Source organism: Aotus nancymaae, unplaced genomic scaffold (assembly GCF_030222135.1).
Source record: "Aotus nancymaae isolate 86718 unplaced genomic scaffold, 86718_ANA_hifiasm-v0.15.2.pri h1tg000018l, whole genome shotgun sequence".
Classification (NCBI taxonomy): Eukaryota; Metazoa; Chordata; class Mammalia; order Primates; family Aotidae; genus Aotus; species Aotus nancymaae.
Window position 1 is genome coordinate 21,877,872 of NW_026988430.1, and position 23,903 is coordinate 21,901,774.

A 23,903-nucleotide genomic window follows, 5' to 3' on the forward strand; every position below is an offset into this window, starting at 1 on the left:
GTCTAAATTGAGTCCAGCGGTTAGAGAGGGTTTGACCATGCTGGGAAGAATTTTTACAGCTATGGCATGGTTTGGGGATTAATTAATGATAGAAAACATTAAAAATTAATCCATAAAAAGAAGAGGCAGTTATTAACTCCAGGGAAGACAAAAAGTCTTGTACAATAAAGGAAATCTAATTATAGTACACTATGTGACTCAGTTGTTAATAATCCCAGAAAGGGATAGTAAAGTATCAGTGGTATAAGAGAAATAAACATCTTCCACAGGAGAGAATCAGTACATAAGTTCTAAAGTTAAAAAAACCAAGAAGTAGTAGGATGAATGTTCCTCAGAAATTTGGAAATAAATAACCAGAAGAACTATCTAAAATATTGAAAGTAATTGTTTCTGAGGAATGGGTATTGGAAACATGAGATGAGTGAGGAAAAGAGAGTTATGTTTTTCATTGAAAGCATGAAACTATGTGTTTGTGTTTCTTTGATAAAAGTTAAAATTTACAAAGCTATAATTAACTTTAAAAAGTGGTCTGGGCATTTCAGTCCTAGATAAGATGAAGTAACCATATTTAATAGTAAAAAAAAAAACCTAAGAGAGAATATGTGGAGTAGCTGTTTGAGAACTGTGAAAAATAAATACTAGTAGGTAGATTAGAAAGGAGATCAGAATTCAAAATGCCAATGATCCAGCTCAAGTAACTGTATAACATCAGATAAAGTAGAATTCCAAGCCAAATAAAATTAGTAGGATTAAAAGAGAACATTACATAATAATGAAAGAATGAATTCACCAAGAAGACATAAGAATCATAAATGTGTATGCGCCCCAAAACAGCGTTTCAAAATACGTGAAGCAAAAGCTGACAGATCTGAAGAGAAAAATAGACAAATACACAATTATAGTTGGAAACTTCAAAATTCCTCACAGTAACAACTAGTAGACAAACTAATAAAGCTATAGATGGCTTGAGCAACATTATTAGCCAACTCAAGTCCAGTATGTTCTCTGACAGTAATGGAACTAAACTACTAATCTAGTTTAAACTAGAAAACAATAATAGAAAAATGTTCAAATACTTGGAAATTAATCAGCATACTCTAATGCATAGGCAAAACAGGAAGCTTCAAGTAAAATTAGAAAATATTTTGAACTGATCAAAAATGAAAATACAGTATATCAAAACATAAGGACTGCAGCTAAAGCAGTACTCATATATGTATTTATATCTTTAAATGCTTATTTTAGAAAAAAATCCTCAAATCAGTGATCTTAATTTCTACCTTAAGAAGCTAGAAAAAGAAGAGCTAAATAAAAATGAGGCAAATAGGGGAAGAAAGGGAATAATAAAAACAAGTACAAATACAAAAATAATAAATGAAGTCAGTGAATTGAGCTATCGTTCAACTCAGCAATCCCATTACTGGTTATATGCCCATAGGAAAATAAATCATTCTGCCAAAAAGACACATGCAGCTGTGTGTTCATCACAGCACAATTCACAAGAGCAAAGACATAGAAGCAACTCAAATACCTATTAACGGTGGACTGGATAAAGAAAATATGGTACATATACACCATGGAATACTACACAGCCATTAAAAAAGAATGAAATTACATTTTTGCAGCATCATGTATGCAGCCGAGGGCAATTATCCTAAGCAAACTAACACAGAAACAGAAAACCAAATACCATATGTTTCCACTTATAAATGGAAGATAAACAATGGGCACACGTGGATATAAAGATGGGAACATAGACACTAGGAAATATAAGAGGAGGCAGAGAAGGAGGGAAGCAAGGGTTGAAAAACTACCTATTGTGTTCTGTGTTCACTTTCTGGATAATAGGTTCAGTTGTATTCCAAACCCCAACATCATCCGATACACCCTTGAAACAAACCTGCACATGTACCCCTGGAATCTAAAATAAAAGTTGAAAAAGAAAAATAGGGTCTTTGAAAGATGAATAAAATTGAAAAACCTCTAGCAAAATTGGCAAAGGAAAAAAGAAGCCACAATTACTAATATCAGGAATAAAAGAGGTATTAATAGTATAACTACAGACTCCACAGACATTAAAAGAATATTATGAGAATACTATGAACAACTTTCTCTATATATATTTGATAACTTAGAAGAAGTGGATTAATTCCACAAAACCCACAAAATACCAAAACCCACCCAAGATGAAACAGATGACTTGTGTAGGTATCTAGCAAAGAAATAGAATCCATAGTTAAAAGCCTTCTAAAAAAGTGGGATTGTGCCACTGCACTCCAGCCTGAGCAACAGAGTGAGACTGTCTCAAAGAAATAAAAACCACAGTGAGATAATGTCTCACATCAGTCAGAATAGCTATTGTTAAAAAGTCAGTAAAAAAAAAAAAAAAAAAAAAAAAATATATATATATATATATATATATATATATATATATATATATTCTGGGAAGGTTGCAGAAAAAAGGGAACACATATGTACTGCTGGTGGGAATGTAAATTAGTTCAGCTACTGTGGAATGTAGTTTGATGACTTCTGAAAGAACTTAAAGCAGAACTACTGTTCAACCCAACAATTCCATTATTGAGTATATACCCAAAGGAATGTAAATCATTCTACCATAAAGACTTATGTATCTGTATGTTCTTCACAGCACTATTCACAGTAGCAAAGACATGGCATCAACCTAAATGCCTATTGATAGTAGACTGGATTAAGAAAATGTGGTACATATACACAATGGGTTACTATGCAACCATAAAAAAGGAATAAGATCATGTCCTTTGCAGCAACATGTAAGGAACTGGAGGCCATTATTCTAGGTAAACTAATGCAGGAACAGAAAACCAAATACCACATGTTCCCATTTATACTTGGAAGCTAAACATTGAATATATGTGCTCAAAGAAGGGAACAATAGACATCAGGGCCTACTTAAGAATGGAGAGTAGGAGGAGGGTGAAGAAAACTACCTGTTGGCTACTATGCTGCCTTTTACCTGGGTGACAAAATAATCTGTCCCAATTTGTCACAACAAATCCCATGACATGCAATTTGTATCTATAACAAACCTGCACACATATTCCTGAAACTAAATAAAAGTTAAAAATAACCCTATAGATTAATATCCCTCTGAAACACAGATGAAGATGTCCTTAACGAAGTGCCAGCACATTCGGTAAGGTCCTCAAAAATGGCAGAGCAAAGACCTCTAAAATTTCTAAAGACGATGAGAAAATAGGCAAAAATAAGTTAGAATCAACTTTATCAAAACATTGGGTATTAACCAAAAGTTACAGTATTTACTCATTAAAAATAGCTGAATTGCAGTAAGAACAGTAAGCTTTGTGGTATTTTAACTTGCTGTGTTCTCACCTGTCTTCAAGTTCACAATATCCTTAAAAACCAACAGCATGAAATCATGAGGAAAGCTGGCAACCTGATAGTCATTGGGAGAAAAAGGGGCTGGAGTACATTCCCAGAGAATTACGTGACATACCTGGGAGTTCCCTGGAAGACCCCACTCACAAGGTTATCTTTATGTGACCTGACTCAGAGCTCACCCAGCCAGCTGTTTAACTTCATGCATATGTGTAGGACTGTGCATGTGACCAGTGATGTGGACGTGCTAAGAAAAGACCTGAGAAGGCTCTAAGCTATCACCTTGGTACTCTGCTGAAGCAGGAAGTGAAGACTAGATCAGAGTTATTACCTACCTTGCTGAGGATTGAAATTATGCCCCAGTACATGCAGAGACTCTTGGCAAAGAATGAGAGACATGTTGGTTCTAGACATTTAAGGAAATCTCTGTCTAATTATTAGTTGACTACTAAGTTAACCAGTCAGTTTTCAATGACCACACATGACTGAATACAGACTTTACAGGATTATTTCAGAAAAGTTACAAGAACAAAGAACCTTGAAGAGGGAGAATAATCTAACTTCTGTATTTGTCACATTATGTTATTTAAAATGTACTGTTTTCAACAAAAATAATGACACATAAAGTATAACTGTACACTAAGAGAAAAAAATAAGAGAAACTATCCCTGAGGAAACCCAGACATTTGTCTTAGGAGACAAAGCTAGTTCAAATATATTCAATAACTAAGCAAACTGTGTCAAAAACTATGAGAATGATGTTTCACTTCACCAAATAGGGAATATTAATAAGGAGATAAAATTTGTTTAACAAAAACCTAATTGAAATTCTGATGTTGGAAAGTATAATAGCTAAGATGAATTATTCATTACAGGGGCCCAACAGCAGATTTAAGCAGGCAGAAGAAAGCATTGATTTACTTAAAGATACATCTATTGAGATTATCCACTCTGAAGAACAGATAGAAAAAGAAAGAAGAACAACTAGCATAATCTTAGAGATCTGTAGAATCTCATCAAGCATACCAACATGTGCATATTTGGAATCCCAAAAGGAGAGGAGAGAGAAAATAACAGAATATTTGAAGAAATTATGGCTGAAAATGTTCCAAATTTGATGAAAAACGTTAATTTACACATCCAAGAACATCAGCGAACTCCAAGTAGGATGAACTCAGGGAGATTCATATCTAGATGGTTGAAATCAAGCAGTCAGAAGACAGACTGTAGAAAGCAGCAAGAGAGAAATAACTCATCATGTACAAAACATTCTCCAGACTAGGAAGCAGTTGATTGACATGTCCAAAGTGCTGAAAGGAAATGACTGTCAACCGAGAATACTACATCTAATAAAACCATCCTTCAGAAACAACGTAAAAGCTAAGATATTCCCAAATAAAAACTAAGAGAATTACTCCGTAGCAAACTTGTCCTACAAAAAAATCTAAAAGGAGTATTTCTGGCTGAAATGAAAGGATCTTAGGCAGTAAGTCAGATGCACATGATGAAATGAAGACTACCCACAAATATAACAACATAAGTAAATATAAAAGTCAATATAAATGTATTTCTTGCTTATAGTTATTTTTCTCCTGATTTTTTTAAAAAAGAGCAATTGCATAAAATAAAAATTGTAAATCTGTTTTGATTTTCTTGGGGGTTGCCAAGACCACTTTCAGATTCAGTAATTCTCTTGGAACAGTTAGATAGCCTCAGCATATAATTGTATACATGGCTAGGATTTATTACAGTGAAATGATACCACAATCAGCAAAAAGAACAGAACATGTTCTTGGAACAAAGTCCAGGGAACCAGTCTTAAGCTTCCAAGAGTCCTTTCCCAGTGGAGTTACACAGGACACACTTCCCCAAGCAATGAGTTGTGGCAACATGTGTGAAATATTGCCAATCAGAGGAACTCATTAGAGACTCAACACCCAGGGATTTTATTGGGGCTGGTCATATAGGCAGCCTCTACCTAGCAGTTTCCAGAAGACTAGACTCTCAAAAGAATAAGTGTTCAGCAATAATATATTGTTTGCTCAAACAGTTTAGGCACAATAAGACACTCTTATCAGTCAATCACAGGAACCTTCCTGAATCTAAGTTTTCATTGATCAGCCCACCTTTAAACACAACTTTCTAGGGGTAAATAATCCAACCCACAATGTTATTTCTTCCTTACCAGCATACAAAGTTTGAAGATATAATTTATGTGACAATAACAACCCAAAGGTGTCAGGTGAGGGAACAGAAGGACCATTTTTGTGTACTGTTGAAATTAAGTTGGTAATTATCCTGACTAGATTACTATTGGTTGATGTGTTTATTATACTCTTCAACCATTAATAAAAATAACTAAAAATATATAGTAAAATAAATGACAAGGGAATTAATATGAAATACTGGAGAATGTTTATTTAAGAAAAGGGTAGTAATGGAAAGACAGAAGAACAAAATACATAAGGCATAGAGAAAACAAATAACAAAGTGGGTTTTTTACAAAATAGCCAAGTAAATCCTACCTTATCAGTAATTAAATTAAATGTAAATGGATTAAACACTCCAATCTAAAGGCAAAGTTTGGCTGAATGGATTAAAAATAATGTGATATATGCTGTCTGCAAGAGAAACACTAAATAAAAAAACACAAGTTGAAAATAAGGTGATGGGAAAAGACATACCATGCAAATAGTAAACAAAAGAGAGCTGGTTTGGTTACGCTAATATCAGACAAAATGGACCCTTAAACAAAAAAAATTAATAGAAACAATGAACATTTTATAATGATAAAAAAATGCCATTCTGCCTGCAATCCCAGCGCTTTGGGAGGCTGAGGTAGGCAGATTACTTGAGCCCAGGAGTTCAAGACTAGCCTAGGCGACATGATGAAACCCTGTCTCTACTAAAAGTACGAAAAATTAGCAGAGTGTAGTGGCGTGTACCTATAATCCCAGATATTCAGGAGACTGAGGTGGGAGAATCACCTGAGCCCAGGAAGTTGAGGCTGCAGTGAACCATGATCTCACTACTGCACTCCAGCCTGGGCAATTGGAGTCGGACCCTGTCAAAAAAACCAAAAAACCATTCTCTCAAGAATGTGTAACAAGTCTAAACATATGCAGTTAACAAAAAGGCCCCGAAACACATCTAGCAAAAAATGCCAGAAATCAATAATTAAGTAATACTTGGAGACTTCCATACCCTAATCAATAATGGATAGAACAACAAGAAGGAAAATCAACAGAAAAGTCAAGTCTTGAATAAAGCTACAACAACTACAAACCTAACAGACATCTGTAGCACACTTCACCCAGCAACAGGAGAATACACAGTCTTCTCAAGTGAAAATGGCACATTCTTCAGGATAGACCATATGTTAATCCATAAAATACAAGTTTCTGTAAATTTTAAGAGGTTGAAATCATTACAAGTATTATTTCTGACCACAATGAAATGAACCAGAAATCAGTAATGGAAGGAAAAATAGTAAAGTCACAATATGTGGAAATTCAACGACACACTTTTAAACAACCAGTGGGTCAAAGAATAAATCAGAAGAAAAATTGAAAAATACATTATGATAAATGAAAATGGAAACACAATGTCCCAAAGTTTGGGGGACACAGTGAAAGTACTCCTCGCAGGGAAACTTAAAGCCGTAAACATCTATATTTTAAAAGAATAAACATCTGGAATCAATAATCTAACTTTCCACCTTAAGGAATTAGAAAAAGAAGAGCAAACTAAACCCAAAGCAAGGCAATCAAAGGAAATACAAGAGATTAGAAAGGAAATAAATGAAATGGAGAATTCAAAAAACAATAGAGAATAACCAAGATAACAAAAGTTGATTTGTTGAAAAAAATCAACAAAATTGGCAGACCAAGACTGACCAAAGAAAATACAGAGAATAGGCCGGGCGCGGTGGCTCATGCCTGTAATCCTAGCACTTTGGGAGGCCAAGGTGGGTGGATCACCTGAGGTCAGGAGTTCAAGACCAGCCTGAACATCATGGTGAAACCCCGTCTTATAAAAAATAATAATAATTAATAAGGAAAATACAGAGAATAGTTTACTAAAATTAGAAATGAGAGGATGTTACTACCTTGCAGAAATACAAAGGATTATAAGATAATGCCTTCAAAAATTGTGTGACAACAAATTAGATAACTTAGATTAAATGGACAAATTCACAGATAGACACAAAATACTGAGAATATATCAAGAAGAAATAGAATATCTTTTTTTTTTTTTTTTTTTTTGAGACAGAGTCTCTTGCTGTTGCCCAGGCTGGCATGCAATGGCATAATCTCGGCTCACTGCAACCTCTGCCTCCCGGGTTCAAGCGATTCTCCTGCCTCACCCTCCCAAGTAGCTGGAATTACGGGTGCCTGCCACCATGCCTAGCTAATTTTTTGTATTTTTAGTGGAGATGGGGTTTCATCATGTTGACCAGGCTGGTCTCGAACTTCTGACCTCATGATCTGCCCACCTCAGCATCCCAAGTAGCTGGGATTACAGGTGCCCACCACCATTCCTGACTAATTTTTTGTATTTTTAATAGAGATGGAGTTTCATTATGTTAACCAGATTGGTCTCGAATTACAGCCACGAGCCACCGTGTCTGGCTGAAATAGAACATCTGAATGGATGTATAAAAAGTAAAGATAGAATTTGTCATCAAAACACTTCCTTTTTTTTTTTTTTTTTTTTGGTGAGACAGAGTCTCACTCTGTCGCTCAGGCTAGAATGCAGTGGTGCAATCTCAGCTCACTGCAACCTCCACCTCCCAGGTTCAAGCAATTCTCCTGCCTCAGCCTCATGATCAAATGGCTTCTCTGGTGAATTCTGCCAAAACTTTACAGCAGAATTAGCATTAATCTTTTATTAACTCTACCAAAAAATAGAAGAGAAGTATTTACCAACCCATCTATGTGGCCAGTATTACCTGATATTATTACAAGAAGACTGTACAGCAGTATTTCGTATATCTATAGAAATAAAAGCCATTGACAGAATCAGCAACATACTGAAAGGAATATACACGATGACCAAGTAAGATTTATCCTAGCAATCCAAGATTGGTTCAACATACTTTATAAAATCAATTAATGTAATATACTATATTAAAAGAAGACCAAAACCACATGATCTTCTCAAGATGCAAAAAAAAAAGCATAAAACAGTATTCAACACATTTTCATGATGAAAATACTCAACAAAGTGGGAATATCAGGTTATTTACTTAGTTTTAATGAGGTCATCTATGAAAAACTCACAGCTAACATCACACTTAATTGTGAAAGACTGAAACTTTTCTCCTAAGTTCAAGATCACAACAGTGATTTTCACTCTCATCATTTCTATTCAATATTGTATTGGAGATTCTAACTAGGGCATTGAGACAAGAGGAAGGAAGAAGCAGACCTGTTTTCATTTACAAATGATATATTACACACAGAAAATTCTGAGAAACTCATTTTAAAAATAACAACTGATAGGTTCACTGAGGGTTCAGGTTACAAGACCAATATTAAAAAATCAATGACATTTTTATTTGCTAGCAGCCAAAAATCTAAAAATGAACTTCAGACCATTCCATTTAAAATAACATCAGAAAGAAGAAAATACTTAGAAATATACTTAACTAAGGATTTGAAAGATCTGTATACGGAAAACTGCAAAACATTATTGAAAGAAAATTCTAAATAAATGGAAAGAATCCCATGTTAATGGAATAGAAGACTTAAATTGTTAAGATATCAACACTCCCCTGTATTGATATAGAGATTAAATACAATACTAGTCAAAATTCCAACTGACTTTCTGGCAGAAATTGAGAAACTGATTCTGAAATTATTATGGAAAAGCAAGGAACCCAGAATAGTGAAAACAATCTTGAAAACGAAGAATATACCAGGAGAACAAACAGTTTTCTACTTCAAATTTACAACAAAGCTACAATAATCAAGACTATGTTGTACTGGCATGAAGACAGATGGTGTAGATAAATGGGTAGAATTGACGGTCCATAAACAAATTCATACATCATACAATCAATTGATTTTTGGCAAGAGTGCCAAGACAACTCAAAGAAGATTAGTCTTTTCGACAGGTGGTGCTGGAACAACTGGATATCTATGTGCAAATAATGAAATTAGACTCCTACCTCATACCATATACAAAAGTTAAAGTGGATCAAAGACAGAAAAAGACAAAAACAGAGGTATAAATTTTCTTGGCCTTGTATTAGGCAATACTTTCTTCAATCTGCTACCAGAAGCATAAGCAACCAAAGAAAAAGTAGATAAGTTGGACTTTGTTATAATATAAATATTTGTTCTTCAAAAGACAGTGTCAAGAAATGGAAAAGAAAACTTACATATGGAGAAAATATTTGCAAATCATGTGTAGCAGGATCTAGTATCCAGAATATATAAAGAACTCTTACAATTTAATAATAAAAAGATAAAATAGGCCATTAAAAATGGACCAATAATTTGAACAGACTTCTCCAAAAAAGGATACACAAATGGCCAGTAAGCACATAAAAGTGATGTTCAACATCACTGGTCATTAGGGAAATGCAAATCAAAACCATAATGAAATAACATTTCATACTTCCTAGTGTAGAGATAACTTTAGAAGGGTATACAATAACAAGTGTTAGGATGTGGAGATTTTGGAACCCTTGTACATAGGTAGTGGGGATGTAAAACGTGCAGCTGCTTTGGAAAACAGTGTGGCAGTGTTTGAAAAAGTTAAAGATTTAACATATGACTCACAATTCCACTTCTAGGTGTATGCCTAAGAGAATCAAAAACATGTCTTCATATAAAAACTTGTAACCAAATGTTTATAGCAGCATTATTCATAATAGCTAAAAAGTGGAAACATTAATTTATAAATGAAGTACTGGTAAATAATAGATATATGAGTGAATCTTGGTAACATCACGCTCAGTGAAATATGCTAGATACAAAATGCTACATATTGTATGATTTCAGTGAAATGAAATGTCCAGAATAGGGAAATCTCTAAGAAAAGAAAAATTCATGGTTGGCAGAGGTAATGGGGAATAATTGGAATAATTTGGAGTAACAGCCAGTGGGCACAGGGTTTCTTTGGGGTGGTGAAAATGTTCTGGGATAGATAAATGGTATAGGTTATACAGCCTTGTAAATATACCAAAAACCACTGCATTGTACACTTTAAAATTGTTTAATAATTATTTTTTAGAAGTCTTTTTATTTTTTAATATTTTTTTTAAAAACTAGCAAATTGAATCCAACAATCTATAAAAAGAATAATACACCATGACTAGGAATGCAAGGATGATTCAGTGTTTGAAAATGAACCAGTGTAATCTACCATATTAACAGTCAGAAGAAGAAAAATTACATGTTAATTGAATTTTAGAAGATTTTTGGCAAAATGCAATGTTTATTCATGATGAAAAACTCTCATCAAACTAGTAAAAAGTACCTTTACATAAAACCTACAATTATTTATAATACTTAAGGTTAAAAAAAAGGGGTCTATGTGACTAAGAACGCTCTTAGAAAATGTTTTCTATAATTTTCTTGAGTGCAAAATAAAATACAACATGTTAGATGTAAGTTATCAGTATTTGGCAAAAGTAGGGAATTTTTAATACATCTACTTTGTTACATTGTATTGGGTAGCTTCTATACTTTTCTCATAATAGCAAATTGTTTAAAGGAATATATAAAATTGATTTTCTCCCTATTTTTTGTAGATGTATTCGACACAGAAATGATTGGGGAGCTCTTATTCTAGTGGATGATCGTTTTAGGAATAACCCAAGTCGCTATATATCTGGTAAGGTCTCAGCTGGGCCTAGAGTAAGAACTAGTAACAATCTTCATATTTTTGTTGTGATAAAAAACACATAACATGAGATCTACCATCTTATTAAGTGCACAGTACAATATTGTTAATTGTAAGCACAGCATTGTATAGCAAGTATCTAGACCTTTTAAATCTTGTGTAACTGAAACTTAAAACCAATTGAACAGAAATGCCCGATTCCCTCTCCCCTCATCCCCCGGCAACCACCACTATACTTTCTGCTTCTATTAGTTTGACTACTTTAGATACCTCATATAAATTGAATTATGCAGTATTTGTCCTTCTGTAACTGGTTAATTTCAGTTAGCATAATGTCCTTAAGTTTCATCTGTATTGTAATATCTGACAGGATTTCCTTCTTTTCAATGACTGCTTAATATTTTATTTTATGTATACATTATACCATTTTTTTTAATCCATTCATCTGTCAGTAGACATTTAGGTTATTTCCACCACATGGATATTGGGAACAATGCTGCAATAGACATGGGAATGCAGATATCTTTTCAAGATCCTGATTTCAACTTTTTAAAATAACTACCAAGCATAGAATTGGTGAATTATCGTAGTTCTAATTTTAATTTTTTGATTTGATACTGTTCTTCATAGCATCTGCAACATTTGACATTCCCACCAATAGCACACAAAGGTTTCAATTTCCCCATATCCCTGCTAACTTTTATTTCCTTTTTTCTTCTTTCTCTTTTTTAAATTTCATAAAGGCTATCCTACAAGGTATGATGTGATAGCTCATTGTGGATTTGATTTGCATTCCTCTGATGATTAGGATTGTTAAGCATCTTTTCTATTGTTAGCCAAATCATCTGTCTTCTGTGGAGAAATGTCTTTTCATTTGCTCATTTTTTAATTGGGGTATTTGGATTTCTTTGTGTATCTGTTTTTTTGGTTTGGTTTTTGGTGTGTGTGTTTGTTGCTATTGAGATATAGGAGTTTCTTATATATTTTGGAGATTTACTCCTTATCAGATATGATATATGCTTTGCAAATATTTTCTCCCATTCTGTAGATTGCTGATTATTTACTTTGCTGCACAGAAGTTTTTTAGTTTAATGTGGACTTCCTTGCCTATTTTTGCTTTCATTGCCTGTGTTTTTGGTGTCATATTCAAACAATTGTTGCCAACACCAAGACTGGATAATTTATAAAGATAAGAGGTTTATTTGGCTCATGGTTCTGCAGGCTGTACAAAAATTATGGCATAAGCATCTCCTTCTGATGAGGGCCTCAGAAAGTCTACAATCATAGCAGAAGGTAAAGGGAAAGCAGGCGCATCACATAGCGAGAGAGTGACCAAGAGAGAGGAGAGGAGATTTCATGTGAACTAATTAGAGGAAGAATTCACCCATTACCACAGGAGGGCACCAAGCCTTTCATGGGGGGTTCTGTTCCCATGAACCACACACCTCCCACTATGACATTGGGGAACACGTTTCAACATGAGCTTCGGCGGAAACAACCAAACCATATCAATCCCCATTGACACACTTGTTGAAGATCCGCTGACCATATATGTATGGATCTGTTTCTGGACTCTCTATTATGTTCCATTGGTTTATATGTTTTTCTTTATGCCAGTATCATACTGTTTTGATTACTACAGGTTTGTAATATATTTTAGAATCAGGAAGTATGATGCCTGCACTTTTATATTTTTTCTCAAGATTCTTTTGCCTATTTGTGGTCCTTTGTGGTTCCATATGAATTTAGATTGTGGCTGGGCATGGTGGATCATGCCTGTTATCTCAGTACTTTGGGAGGCCGAGGTGGGTGGATCGTGAGGTCAGGAGTTCAAGACCAGCCTGACCCACATGGTGAAACCCCATCTCTACTAAAAATACAAAAATTAGCCAGGCGTGGTGGTGGGTGCCTGTAGTCCGAGCTACTTGCGAGGCTGAGGCAGGAGACTCCCTTGAATGCAGGAGGCGGAGTTCGCAGTGAACTGAGATAGCACCACTGCACTCTAACCTGGGCAACAGAGCAAGACTCCATCTGGGAAAAAAAAAAAAAAAAAAAAGATTGCTTTGAGTAGCATGGGCATTCTAACAATATTAGGTCTTCCAATCTGTGAACATGGGATGTCTTTCCATTTATTTGTATTATCTTCATTGTTTTTCAGGAATGTTTTGTAATTTTCAGTGCACAAGTTTTTTGCCTCCTTAGTTGTTTATTCCTAGGTATTTTATTCTTTTTGTTGCTATTATAAATGAGATTGTTTCCTTAAATTATTCTTTTGATTGTTTTTAGTATATACAATTGCAAGTGATTTTTGTACATTGATTTTTGTATCCTGCAACTTTACTGGATTGATTAGTCCTAACAGTTTTTTTTCCAACCTTTAGGGTTTTCTACATAAAAGATCATGTCATCTGCAAGGAGAGATCATTTGAATTTATTCTTTTTCAATTTGGATTCCTTTTATTTTATTTTCTTGCCTAATAGTCTATCTAGGACTCTTAGTACTAAGTTAAATAGAAGTAGTGAGAATGAACATCCTTGCTTTGTTCCTGGTCTTAAAAGCTTTTAATTTTTTGATTTTTGAAGAAACATGCTTTGATTCCTTTCTCATTTTTCTTTTGTGTATCTTCTATAGATGTTTCCTTCGTGGTTACATGAGTCTTACATAAAACATAGTTACAACAATATTTTCAGCTAACAAGTTAATTTCAATTGTATAAAAAAACTCTATACCTTCACCTTTCCCCATCACATTTTATTATTAAAGTCAAAATTATACCCTTTTATATTATGTATCCAATAACACATTATTATAGTCATTTTCATACCTTGTTTTTTAGCTTCTGTATAGAATTAAACATGATTTATGTGCCACTGTTGTTATGTTAAAGTATTCTGTATTTGTGTACACTTTTAACTTCATGAGCAAACTTTATACTTTCATATGCTTTCATGTTGCTGTTTAGCGGGCTTTCTTGCACATATCTTGTAAGGCAAGTTTAGTAGTGAAGTCCCTCAGCTTTTGTTTATCTGGAAAAGTTTTTTACCTCTTACTCATTTTGATAGATGGTTTTACCAGATATAATATCCTTCACTGGCAGGTTTTTTCTTTTAGCACTTTGAACATGTCATTCCACTTCCTTATGGCTGGCAAGGTGTCACCTGAGAAATCTTTTTTTTTTTTTTTTTGGAGACGAGGTCTTACTCTGCCACCCAGGCAGGAGTGCAGTGGTGTGATCATGATTCACTGCAGCCTCAGCCTCCAAGGCTCAAGTGATCCTCCCACCTCAGCCTCCTAAGTAGCTGGGACTATAGGCATGTACCACCACATCTGGCTAATTTTTAATTTTGTTTTTTTTTTTTAGAGATGAGGTCTCACTATGTTGCCCAGGCTAATCTCAAACTCCTCGGCTCAATCTCAACTCCTTCCTCTGCCTCCCAAAGTGTTGGGATTACAGGCATGAGCCTTCATACTTGGCCTGTTGACAGTCTTATGGGACTTCACTTGTATATGACAAGTTGCTTTTCTCTTGCTGTTTTCTAATTTCTATTTTTTCTTTGACTTTTGACACTTTGATTATAACGTGTCTTGGTACAGACTTTTGGGTTCATCCTGTTCAGGTTCATTGGGCTTCATGTATTTGGATGTCATTTTCCTCCCCCCAGGTTTATTAAGTTTTTGGTTATTATTTTTATAAATAAGCTTTCTGCTTCTTTCCCTCTTTATCTTTCTAGGACTCCCAGAATGTGTATATTGGTCAGCTTGGTGGTGTCCCATAACTCCCTTAGGCTTCACTTTCTTTTTCCATTTTGTTTTTTCCTTTTTGCTTCTCTGACTGGATGATTTCAAATGACTTTTCTTCAAATTTCCTGATTCTGAGCACTTTGGGAGACCGAGGCAAGTGGATCACTTGAGGTCAGGAGTTAGAGACTAGCCTGGGCAACATGGTGAAATCCCGTCTCTACTAAAAATATAAAAATTAGCCAGGCATGGTGATGCATGCCTGTAGTCCCAGCTGTTTGGGAGTCTGAGGCAGGAGAATCACTTGAACTCGGGAGGCGGAGGTTGCAGTGAGCCAAGAACACGCCATTCTACTCCAGCCTGGGTGACAGAGCAAGACTCCATTTCAAAAGATAAAATAAAATAAAACAAGTCTCCTGATTCTTCCTTCTACTTGATCAAGTCTACTGATGAACCTCTCTAGTGAATTTTTCAGTCCAGTTATTGCATTTTTTAGCTCCAAAATCTGTTTAGTTCTTTTTTCTATTCTTTATCTTTGTTGAAATTCTCTTTTTTTTCTTTATTATTTTCTTGTGAGCATCATTTCAACAGTTATTTTAAATTCCTTGCCAGGTAATTCATATACCTTGTTTATTTTTTGGGTTGACTTCTGGAGACTTATTTTGTTCCTTTGACAGGGTTATTTTTTCCTGTTTCTTTATGTTCCTTGTAACCTTGTATGGTATCCACACATTTGAAAAAACAGCCACCTCTCACAGTGTTTACTGACTGGTTTTGTACAGGGAAGACCTTCACTCATCAGTCCAGGTAGGCATTCTGGGAGTCTTTCAAACCTTTTCTGTGGATCTGTCTTCTTAGGACTTGTCTGTATAAATTCCTTATTAGAAGTATTTGCCGGTTTGTTTTTTTCTGGGTGTCATAACCTCTTGCTCCCACTGATCTGTCTTGTATTGTGGGGCCTCTGAAGTAGCAGCATGCTGCCCAGCTTTTTTTTTTTCCTTTGGTCAGTCAGGGTCTCACTCTGTTACCTATGCTGGAGTGCGGTGGCACAATCTTGGCTCACTGCAACCTCGGACTTGTGGGTTCAAGGGATCCTCCCACCTCAGTCTCCCAAGTAGCTGAGACCACCAGTGCGCACCACAATACCCAACTAATTCTTGTATTTTTTGTAGATTTGGGGTTTCACCGTGTTGCCCATGCTGGTCTCAAACTCCTGCGCTCAAGTGATCTGCCCGCCTTGGCCTCCCAAAGTGCTGGGATTTCAGGCATGAGCCATCACTCCCGACTCTCTTTTGTTCAGTAGATTCCAAGCATATAGAGTATGCTAGGTCCAGTCAGTGCTCCATGACAAGCAAGATGGAAACCAGTCCCTGGACAGCTCCTTGAAAAGCCAAGATATTGGATGCACACTCCAGGCTTTTCTGTCCCCCTGAGGGAGCGGTCGTCAAACTGTATGGGCCTCTGTCTGTTGCACTGTGGTTCCTGTGAAGCAGAAGCTTGCTGCAGCACTTTTGTTCTCAATGGCCCCTGGGCATGTAGGGTATACTGGCTCATGTCAGTCCTTCACTATAGGTAAGATAGAAGCCAGTCCCTCAGACAGCCTCCCAGAAAAAGACATAAGGTCCAGTTTTCCTTTTTTTCTCCCCAGGGAGAAGAAGCTAGGAGCTAACTCCCAATCCCATGGTACTGTTCTGAAGTGGGGACCATGGCGAGAGGTTGCCACAAATTTTCCTACTCACATTGATAGAGCCAGTAGTGTCATTTTTTTTCCCACTCAAATCAACAAATGTGGCTATGATTTTATCCAACAGTAAATAGTCCTTTCGGAGTCGATACTAGGAGTTATTAAAGAGCCATGGGATACATGTATATCTTTATTATTACATTTTAACTAAAAAATTCCTTTTATTATAATAAAGAGATGTTAAATTTTGTTTTAGATTAGCTGTGTGTGGGTATGGACTCAACCTTTTCAATTTCAGAGCCTAATTACTGCATTTAGTTTGATATTAAAACATAAACATCTGGATTAACATAGAAAATATTGCCTTGTTTTATTTTCCCTTTCCACGTAAAGTGTGCAGTAGCATAGGTCAAACTAAAGGCTAAGTGCTGGTATCTAGTCAGCAGGTAGAGCTCAGATTCTTTCAAGTTTTCAAAAGCAGACAATGGTATTTTACACTGAAAAGGCTTTCTTTGATTATAAAAAGGTTGAAATGAAAAGGTAAATATAGTACTAAAATTCTCATTTTTATTTACTTATTTCTTTTTTAGAGACAGGTCTTACTCTGTTGCCAGGCTGGAGTGCAGTGGCATGATCACTGCCACCTCAAACTCCTGGCCTCAAGCAATCTTCCCACCTCAGCCTCCCAAAATCCTGGGATTACAGGTGTGAGCCACCATACCCAGCCTAAAAGTTTTTAATGTTAGAGAATTTCACATATTTATGTGGTCTAATCATATTCCCCAAATGAACAAAATAAAGAACTTTAAGGGAAATGGCTTATTTAAAATTTTTTTAGTTTTAAAATCTAGAACTTAAATGTTTACCCTTTTAAAACTAATTCCTCCAAAAGATGATGCTAGTTTTAGTAATGTAAGCAGGGAATATTTATTTTGTAAAAGTCCAAATATCTGATTTTGAATTTCATTTGGAAGTGCATCATACTAGAAAACACCTTAAACTCTTATGTTTCATTTTTATGCAGTTTTTATATGTCACAAGTCAAATCATATCCTTTATAACTTGATTATATATTAAAAAGAGTTATATAATAAAAATTCAGAAGGGATATCATTTGCCTACAAGACAGTGTTATTTCTTTGACCTCCAGAATAATTTAAGATATATTTGGAATTGGTGGAGGAAGGGAACAAAAAAATTTGAAACTAGAATCTTGAATTTATTTTTGCAAAAGGAGTAAGATTTAGAACATTAAAATCAAAAGTTGTGTTGTTTACAACTTCTAGTTTCCCTACCAAAAAAATAGGCAATTTTTTGGGGGAATTATGATGAAATTAAATTTTTTGTATTCACCAGTTATTCTTAACCAGAGAATATGTTTTTCCTTCTCTGCCCTACTTCCACTGCCTCCTTTTTCTCTCCATTTGACAATTACTGCATATAAAGACAATGTTACTGATAAAGGAGTGCATTGGACATATGAAGTAAAATTGCTGAACTGCAGAAAAAACATATCAAGAACCATTCTGTATATTGAAATTACAAATTAGATTACTTCACTAGAAAAAGTAAATGTTAGCATGTAATATTTTAATAACCAACCAAATGTTCCCCTGGGTTTACTTTTTTCTGTAGGACTTTCTAAATGGGTACGGCAGCAGATTCAGCACCATTCAACCTTTGAAAGTGCCCTAGAGTCCTTGGCCGAATTTTCCAAAAAGCATCAAAAAGTTCTTGATGTATCCATAAAGGATAGAACAAATATACCGGACAATGGGTCCACAGTTGAAGTGACCTCTTTAATGGACAGCACCCCAACTTATTTATTGGAAGCAGCAAGTCATCTATCACCAGAAAATTTTGCGAAAGATGAAGTAAAGATGTGTGTCCAGGAACTACAGTGTCCTGAAATTATTACTAAAAATTCACCTCTACAAAGTGCCATCATCTCCAGAAAGGAGAGAAGTATGAAAAGTTCTGCCCATTTACCTTTGATGGAGAAGTTTTTAATTGTATTTAGTGAAATGATATTTATTTGGGTATAGATGAATTTCCTTAAATATGGTGGTTTATAATACAAGGTGTTATCATAAAGTAGTGAAACAGTATGATGTATTGTAATGGAAACAAACGTTTGTCAGGAGACCAGAGCGTATTTTCTGGTTTTCCACTAACTGGCTTTGCCACTTACTACCTTTGTGATCATGAGCAAGTCATTTGACCTTTTTGAGTCATAATAGGAAAAAAAAAAATGTCTACCTAGCTATCCCTTCAGGTTGGGTTATAAAGGTCAAGATTATAAATATCACAGCATTGTAAAGTACTATATAAGTGGTAGATGTTATTCTAAAGGCTGTATAAAAATTTGGCCTGATTATTTTATATAGATACTTCTATATGAACTTCTTTTTCTATATAGATAGTTCTCATGAACTTACTTATTTTTAGGAGATGAGAGGCATTTAAGTGATGAAAAATAATATTTTAAAATATTTTAGAAATAATCATCTGTATCAGATTGGCAAACTGGCCCATGGGCCAAATTTGGCCTGCTGCCTGTTTTTGTAAATAAAGTTTAATGAAATGTCACACCCACTTATTTACATATTGCAGACAACAGCAGAGTTGAGTATTTGTGTGTATTGCACTAGAACAGCATAATTGAATAGGTGCAACAGATATATTATGGCCCACAAAGCCTAAAATATTTACTATCTGGCCTGTAACAAAAAAGGTTTGCCAAACTCTGGTTTATACCATTGGATATAATTTCAGTTGTTTTAATTCATATATCTGAGGCAGGCAGATCACCTGAGATCAGGAGTTTGAGACCAGCCTGAACAGTGGTGAAACACCATCTCTACTAAAACAAAATAGATTAGTTGGGCGTGGTGGTGGGTGCCTGTAATCCCAGCTTTTCGGGAGGCTGGGGCAGAAGAATCATTTGAAACTGGGAGGCGGAGGTTGCAGTGAGCCGAGATAATGCCGTTGCACTCCAGCCTGGGCAAAAAGAGTGAAACTCTGTCTCAAAAAAAAAAAGAAAAAAAATTCTTAAACATTTATTTTGTAGTATATATTTATAAATGTCATAGTGAATTCAAATAACTTAGCCTTATAATTGTCACCTTCCTTATTTATTAAATAAAATAATTAGTCTGGGTAAGCTTTTCTCAGTCACTGGTTAGTGGATTTTCAAGGCAAATGTTTACAGCTTGTTCCTTCCTTTACTCAGCCCTCTTCCTCTTCCCTTTTACTCCTCCTTTCCTCATTTATTCTTGAGTTTCCTGGTGTGGAATTTTATAGTTTACCAGACAGCGTAATAACTTGGGCTAGGAAACACTAGAGACCTAAAATATCTTTCAGAGTTAATATTCTGTTCCAAGATTAAAAATCCACTAGTGTTCATCAGGGGCTCTAAGTTACATATCCTATACAGTTATTTAGGTATTTCTAATAAATAATTATTTTAACTTAACAATTATTATGTTGACTAGGAGCAGAAAGTTAAAGCTCTTAAATTCTTGTATTCTTAGATGATCTAGTATTCCTGGAAGAGCCTGTCCAAGCAATGAAAGCAGAAAAAATTGTGATTTCCAGATCCACAAGCCCAACTTTCAACAAACAAACAAAGAGAGTTACTTGGTCGAGCTTTAATTCTTTGGGACAGTATTTTACTGGTAAAATACCAAAGACAACACCTGAGCTCGGGTCATCAAAGAATAGTGCCTCTAGTCCTTCCAGTTTCAAAACAGAAAAGATGGAAAGTAAAACTGTTTTGCCATTCACTGATAAATGTGAATCCTCAAATCTGACAGTAAACACATCGTTTGGATCATGCCCTCAATCAGAAACCATTATTTCACCATTAAAGATTGATGGAACCCTTACTAGAAAAAATCATCCCGAACATCCTCTCTGTTCTGAAGAAGCCCTAGATCCAGACGTTGAATTGTGTCTAGTAAGTGAAGAAGATAAACAATCTACTTCAAATAGAGATTTTGAAACAGAAGCAGAAGATGAATCTATCTATTTTACACCTGAACTTTATGATCCTGAAGATACAAATGAAGAAAAAAATGACCTAGTTGAAACTGATAGAGGAAATAGATTGGCTAACAATTCAGATTGCATTTTAGCTGAAGACCTTTTTGAGATTAGAACTATAAAAGAAATAGATTCAGCCAGAGAAGTGAAAGCTGAGGATTGCACAGATACAAAGTTGAATGGAATTCTGCATACTGAAGAAAATAAAATTGATGACATTGATGGTAATGTAAAAACAGCTTGGATAAATGAATTGGAACTAGGAAACACTCATGAAATAGAAATAAAGAACTTTAAACCATCTCCTTCCAAAAATAAAGGTATGTTTCCTAGTTTTAAGTAATAATACTTAACTCTCAAGCTGTAAACATATGTCATCATGCTTATGTTAAACTCTGTTGTAAGAATTTGTACATTGAGTAAGTGGCACACTTTTTAAAAAACTATTTTATATTCAGAAATGTAAATTTTATTCTTGAGTTTTGATAAAGTAATTCATACAAAATATTTTCCTCTAATAAGTCTTCCTTAGCTAAATGCAATTTAAAATTAAAGATATTTAGAGTTTTCTGGGGCACTTTTAGTTTCATGTAAATATTTGTATTAGGTGGTTCTCTTCATCCATTTGTTTTCATAGTGATACATACATAAAATACATTTGTTTATCATACTGATAAATAGCAGTCTAATCTAGTCACACCTCAGTCATATTTCATTATAGATTTTACCTCAAATCAGTCCGAGACTTTTTTAGAGATCACCATTTGTCTTGAAAGGTTTATTTCTGCCTACTTATAAGTAATTAAGAGAAATTAAGAAAGTAGTATGCATTTTTAATTGAAATTGTTTTACATTATTTGTATAATAAACCTAAAATCAAACATGTCATAAACAAATTGATATAAAGATATAAAATGCCAAATGAAGTATTCCAAATTTTCTATTCTAATTATGTAGCTTCATCATCATTGTGGAAGAAAATATTAGATCCTGCCTAGTGTTATATGTTTTCCCTAGTGGATCAGTGAGTAACAAGTACCAAACACTAGAAGGTAATTTCTACATTATTTAGAAAGGGTGAAACAGTTTCTCCCCTCTGGTATTGTTCTAGCGTAAGCTTTAGTTATGCAATGATTAAGATAGAAAACTTTATATATAAATTTGATAAACCCACATTTATAGCTGCAGCCAAAATATGTTTCCTTAGAGCATAGTAATCCCTTCTGTGAATTTTGACCTTGTTTGTGTTTTTATGAATGAAGCTATATGTCTGATCAAAAATGATTATAAAAGATGCTCGTTTCTGACATCATTCCAAAAATGCATTTACTAATCTTTTTCTAAGAAACATCCTTTATTCACTGGGTATTAGGACTTTTTGTGAGTAATTTGAGTTGAAATTTTATGAGCTACTCAGAGTTTTGTATGGCCTATTATTTTCAAGTCAAAATTCCCAGTAAGGATTTATTTTACATTTCATTGGATAAAGTAATTATTATGTAGGCATGTGTTTGCTTTCATTTTGAGACATTTAGATTTATACAGCTTGTTTCCATAGCATTTGATGTTACAACTCTAAGCATAGTTCAAAGACATTTAAATTGACAATTTACCAGTTAAAGAATTTAGAATATATTAGATCCCATCTAGTATTATATATTTTTTCTAGTTGATTGTTGAGCAATAAGTACCAAATATTAGTTTAGAGGGTAATTTCTACATTGTTTTGAAACAATTTATCTCCTCTGGTGTTACTCTTAAACCACAGATAGGGATAGAAGGGTAGTGGAACTCATGAATACCTGGTAGAAGACAAGAGACTTGGGCTCTGTACTTGGCACTGCCTCTAATTTGCTAAGTCACATTGGCAGTCACCACACCCTTCAGGGAATTAGTTTCATCTGTAAAATGCAGAAGTTAGTACTATAAAATCATACAAATTTCTTTGTGCTTTAAGAATCTATAACTTAAAGGAATGTCTGCTGATATTATTCCAAGTCAATTTTCATTTGCCTTTGTTCCAGAATGCTTAAAATAAAGCATAGTATTTCATAAAAAAGGTAAAATGGTTCTTACTCATTTACATTTGGGGAACAGTGGTGATGTGGTTTGGCTCTGTCCCCACCCAGATCTCATCTTGAATTGTAGTTCCCATAATCCCCACATGTTGTGGGAGGGACCCAGTGGGAGGTAACTGAATCTTGGGGGCGGTTGCCCTCATGCTGTTCTCACGATAATGAGTGAGTTCTTATGAGACCTGATGATTTTATAAGGGGCTTTTCCCTGCTTCGCTCTCATTCTTCTGTCTCCTGCTGCCCTGTGAAAAGGTGCCTTCCACCATGATTGTAAGTTTCCTGAGGCCTCCCCAGTCATGTAGAACTGTGAGTAAATTAAACCTCTTTCCTTTATAAATTACCCAGTCTCCAGTATGACTTTATTAGCAGCATGAAAACAGACTGGTACAGATGATATGACTATGTGCATAATAACTTGGAAAGCTAGATAATTGTTTTCACAATGCTACAATTAAAACATTTTGAGGACTTTTGAAATTACCTTTAGAACTGGTAAATGACATGAGAAAAGTATATTATTTTATAGTCATATCTTAGTGTTATTACCCAACTTGATCTGAAATGCTTTTTGCTTTCCCTAGATAGGTATATTTTTGTTTGTTTGTTTTAGACAGAGTCTTGCTCTGTCACCCAGATTGGAGTGCAATGGCATGATCTCGGCTCACTGCAACTTCTCATGTCTCAGCCTCCTGAGTAAATAGGATTACAAGTGCACACCACTGCACTGGGCTAATTTTTTGAGACAGGGTTTCACCATGTTGGCCAGGCTGGTCTTGAACTCCTGACCTCAAATGATCCACCCACCTTGGCCTCCCAAAGTGCTGGGATTGCAGGTGTGAGCCACCGTGTAGGCGTAGATACTTTTTATTCTTTCCAAAATTTAATTCTCTTGGAAGCTAAAAATTTTCATTACTGAGAATGTATACAGAAATGTGCCACAAGCTTTTAGTAATTCCAAAAGGTGTTTCAAATAATTTATACAATGATATCACTGTTGAAACAGGTGTATATTCTCCTCAGATAATGCCTTTGACCAAGATGATATTCCAAGAAGTAAACTACTGGCCTTTATAGAGTAGGATGTAGGCCATTTTCATTACTGATAACATACTTTTTAAAGAAACATTTA

General features: G+C 34.9%; 1 protein-coding gene across 4 annotated transcripts in view; it reads left to right on the top strand.

Moving 5' to 3' along the window:
• BRIP1 (BRCA1 interacting helicase 1) overlaps nucleotides 1-23,050 on the top strand; it is a 154,336-nt gene extending 131,286 nt beyond the window's left edge. For 3 of the 4 annotated variants that reach the window (XM_012445557.2, XM_012445559.2, XM_012445558.2), the window contains 3 exons: nucleotides 11,141-11,223; nucleotides 18,291-18,620; nucleotides 20,189-23,050. In XM_012445557.2, coding sequence (XP_012300980.2) covers nucleotides 11,141-11,223; nucleotides 18,291-18,620; nucleotides 20,189-21,042 — 1,267 coding nt within the window. In that variant the 3' untranslated portion in view covers nucleotides 21,043-23,050. The remainder of the gene's footprint in view (nucleotides 1-11,140; nucleotides 11,224-18,290; nucleotides 18,621-20,188) is intronic. The other variant, XM_012445560.2, reaches the window with a different exon arrangement.
• The last annotated feature ends 853 nt before the right edge of the window (nucleotides 23,051-23,903 follow it).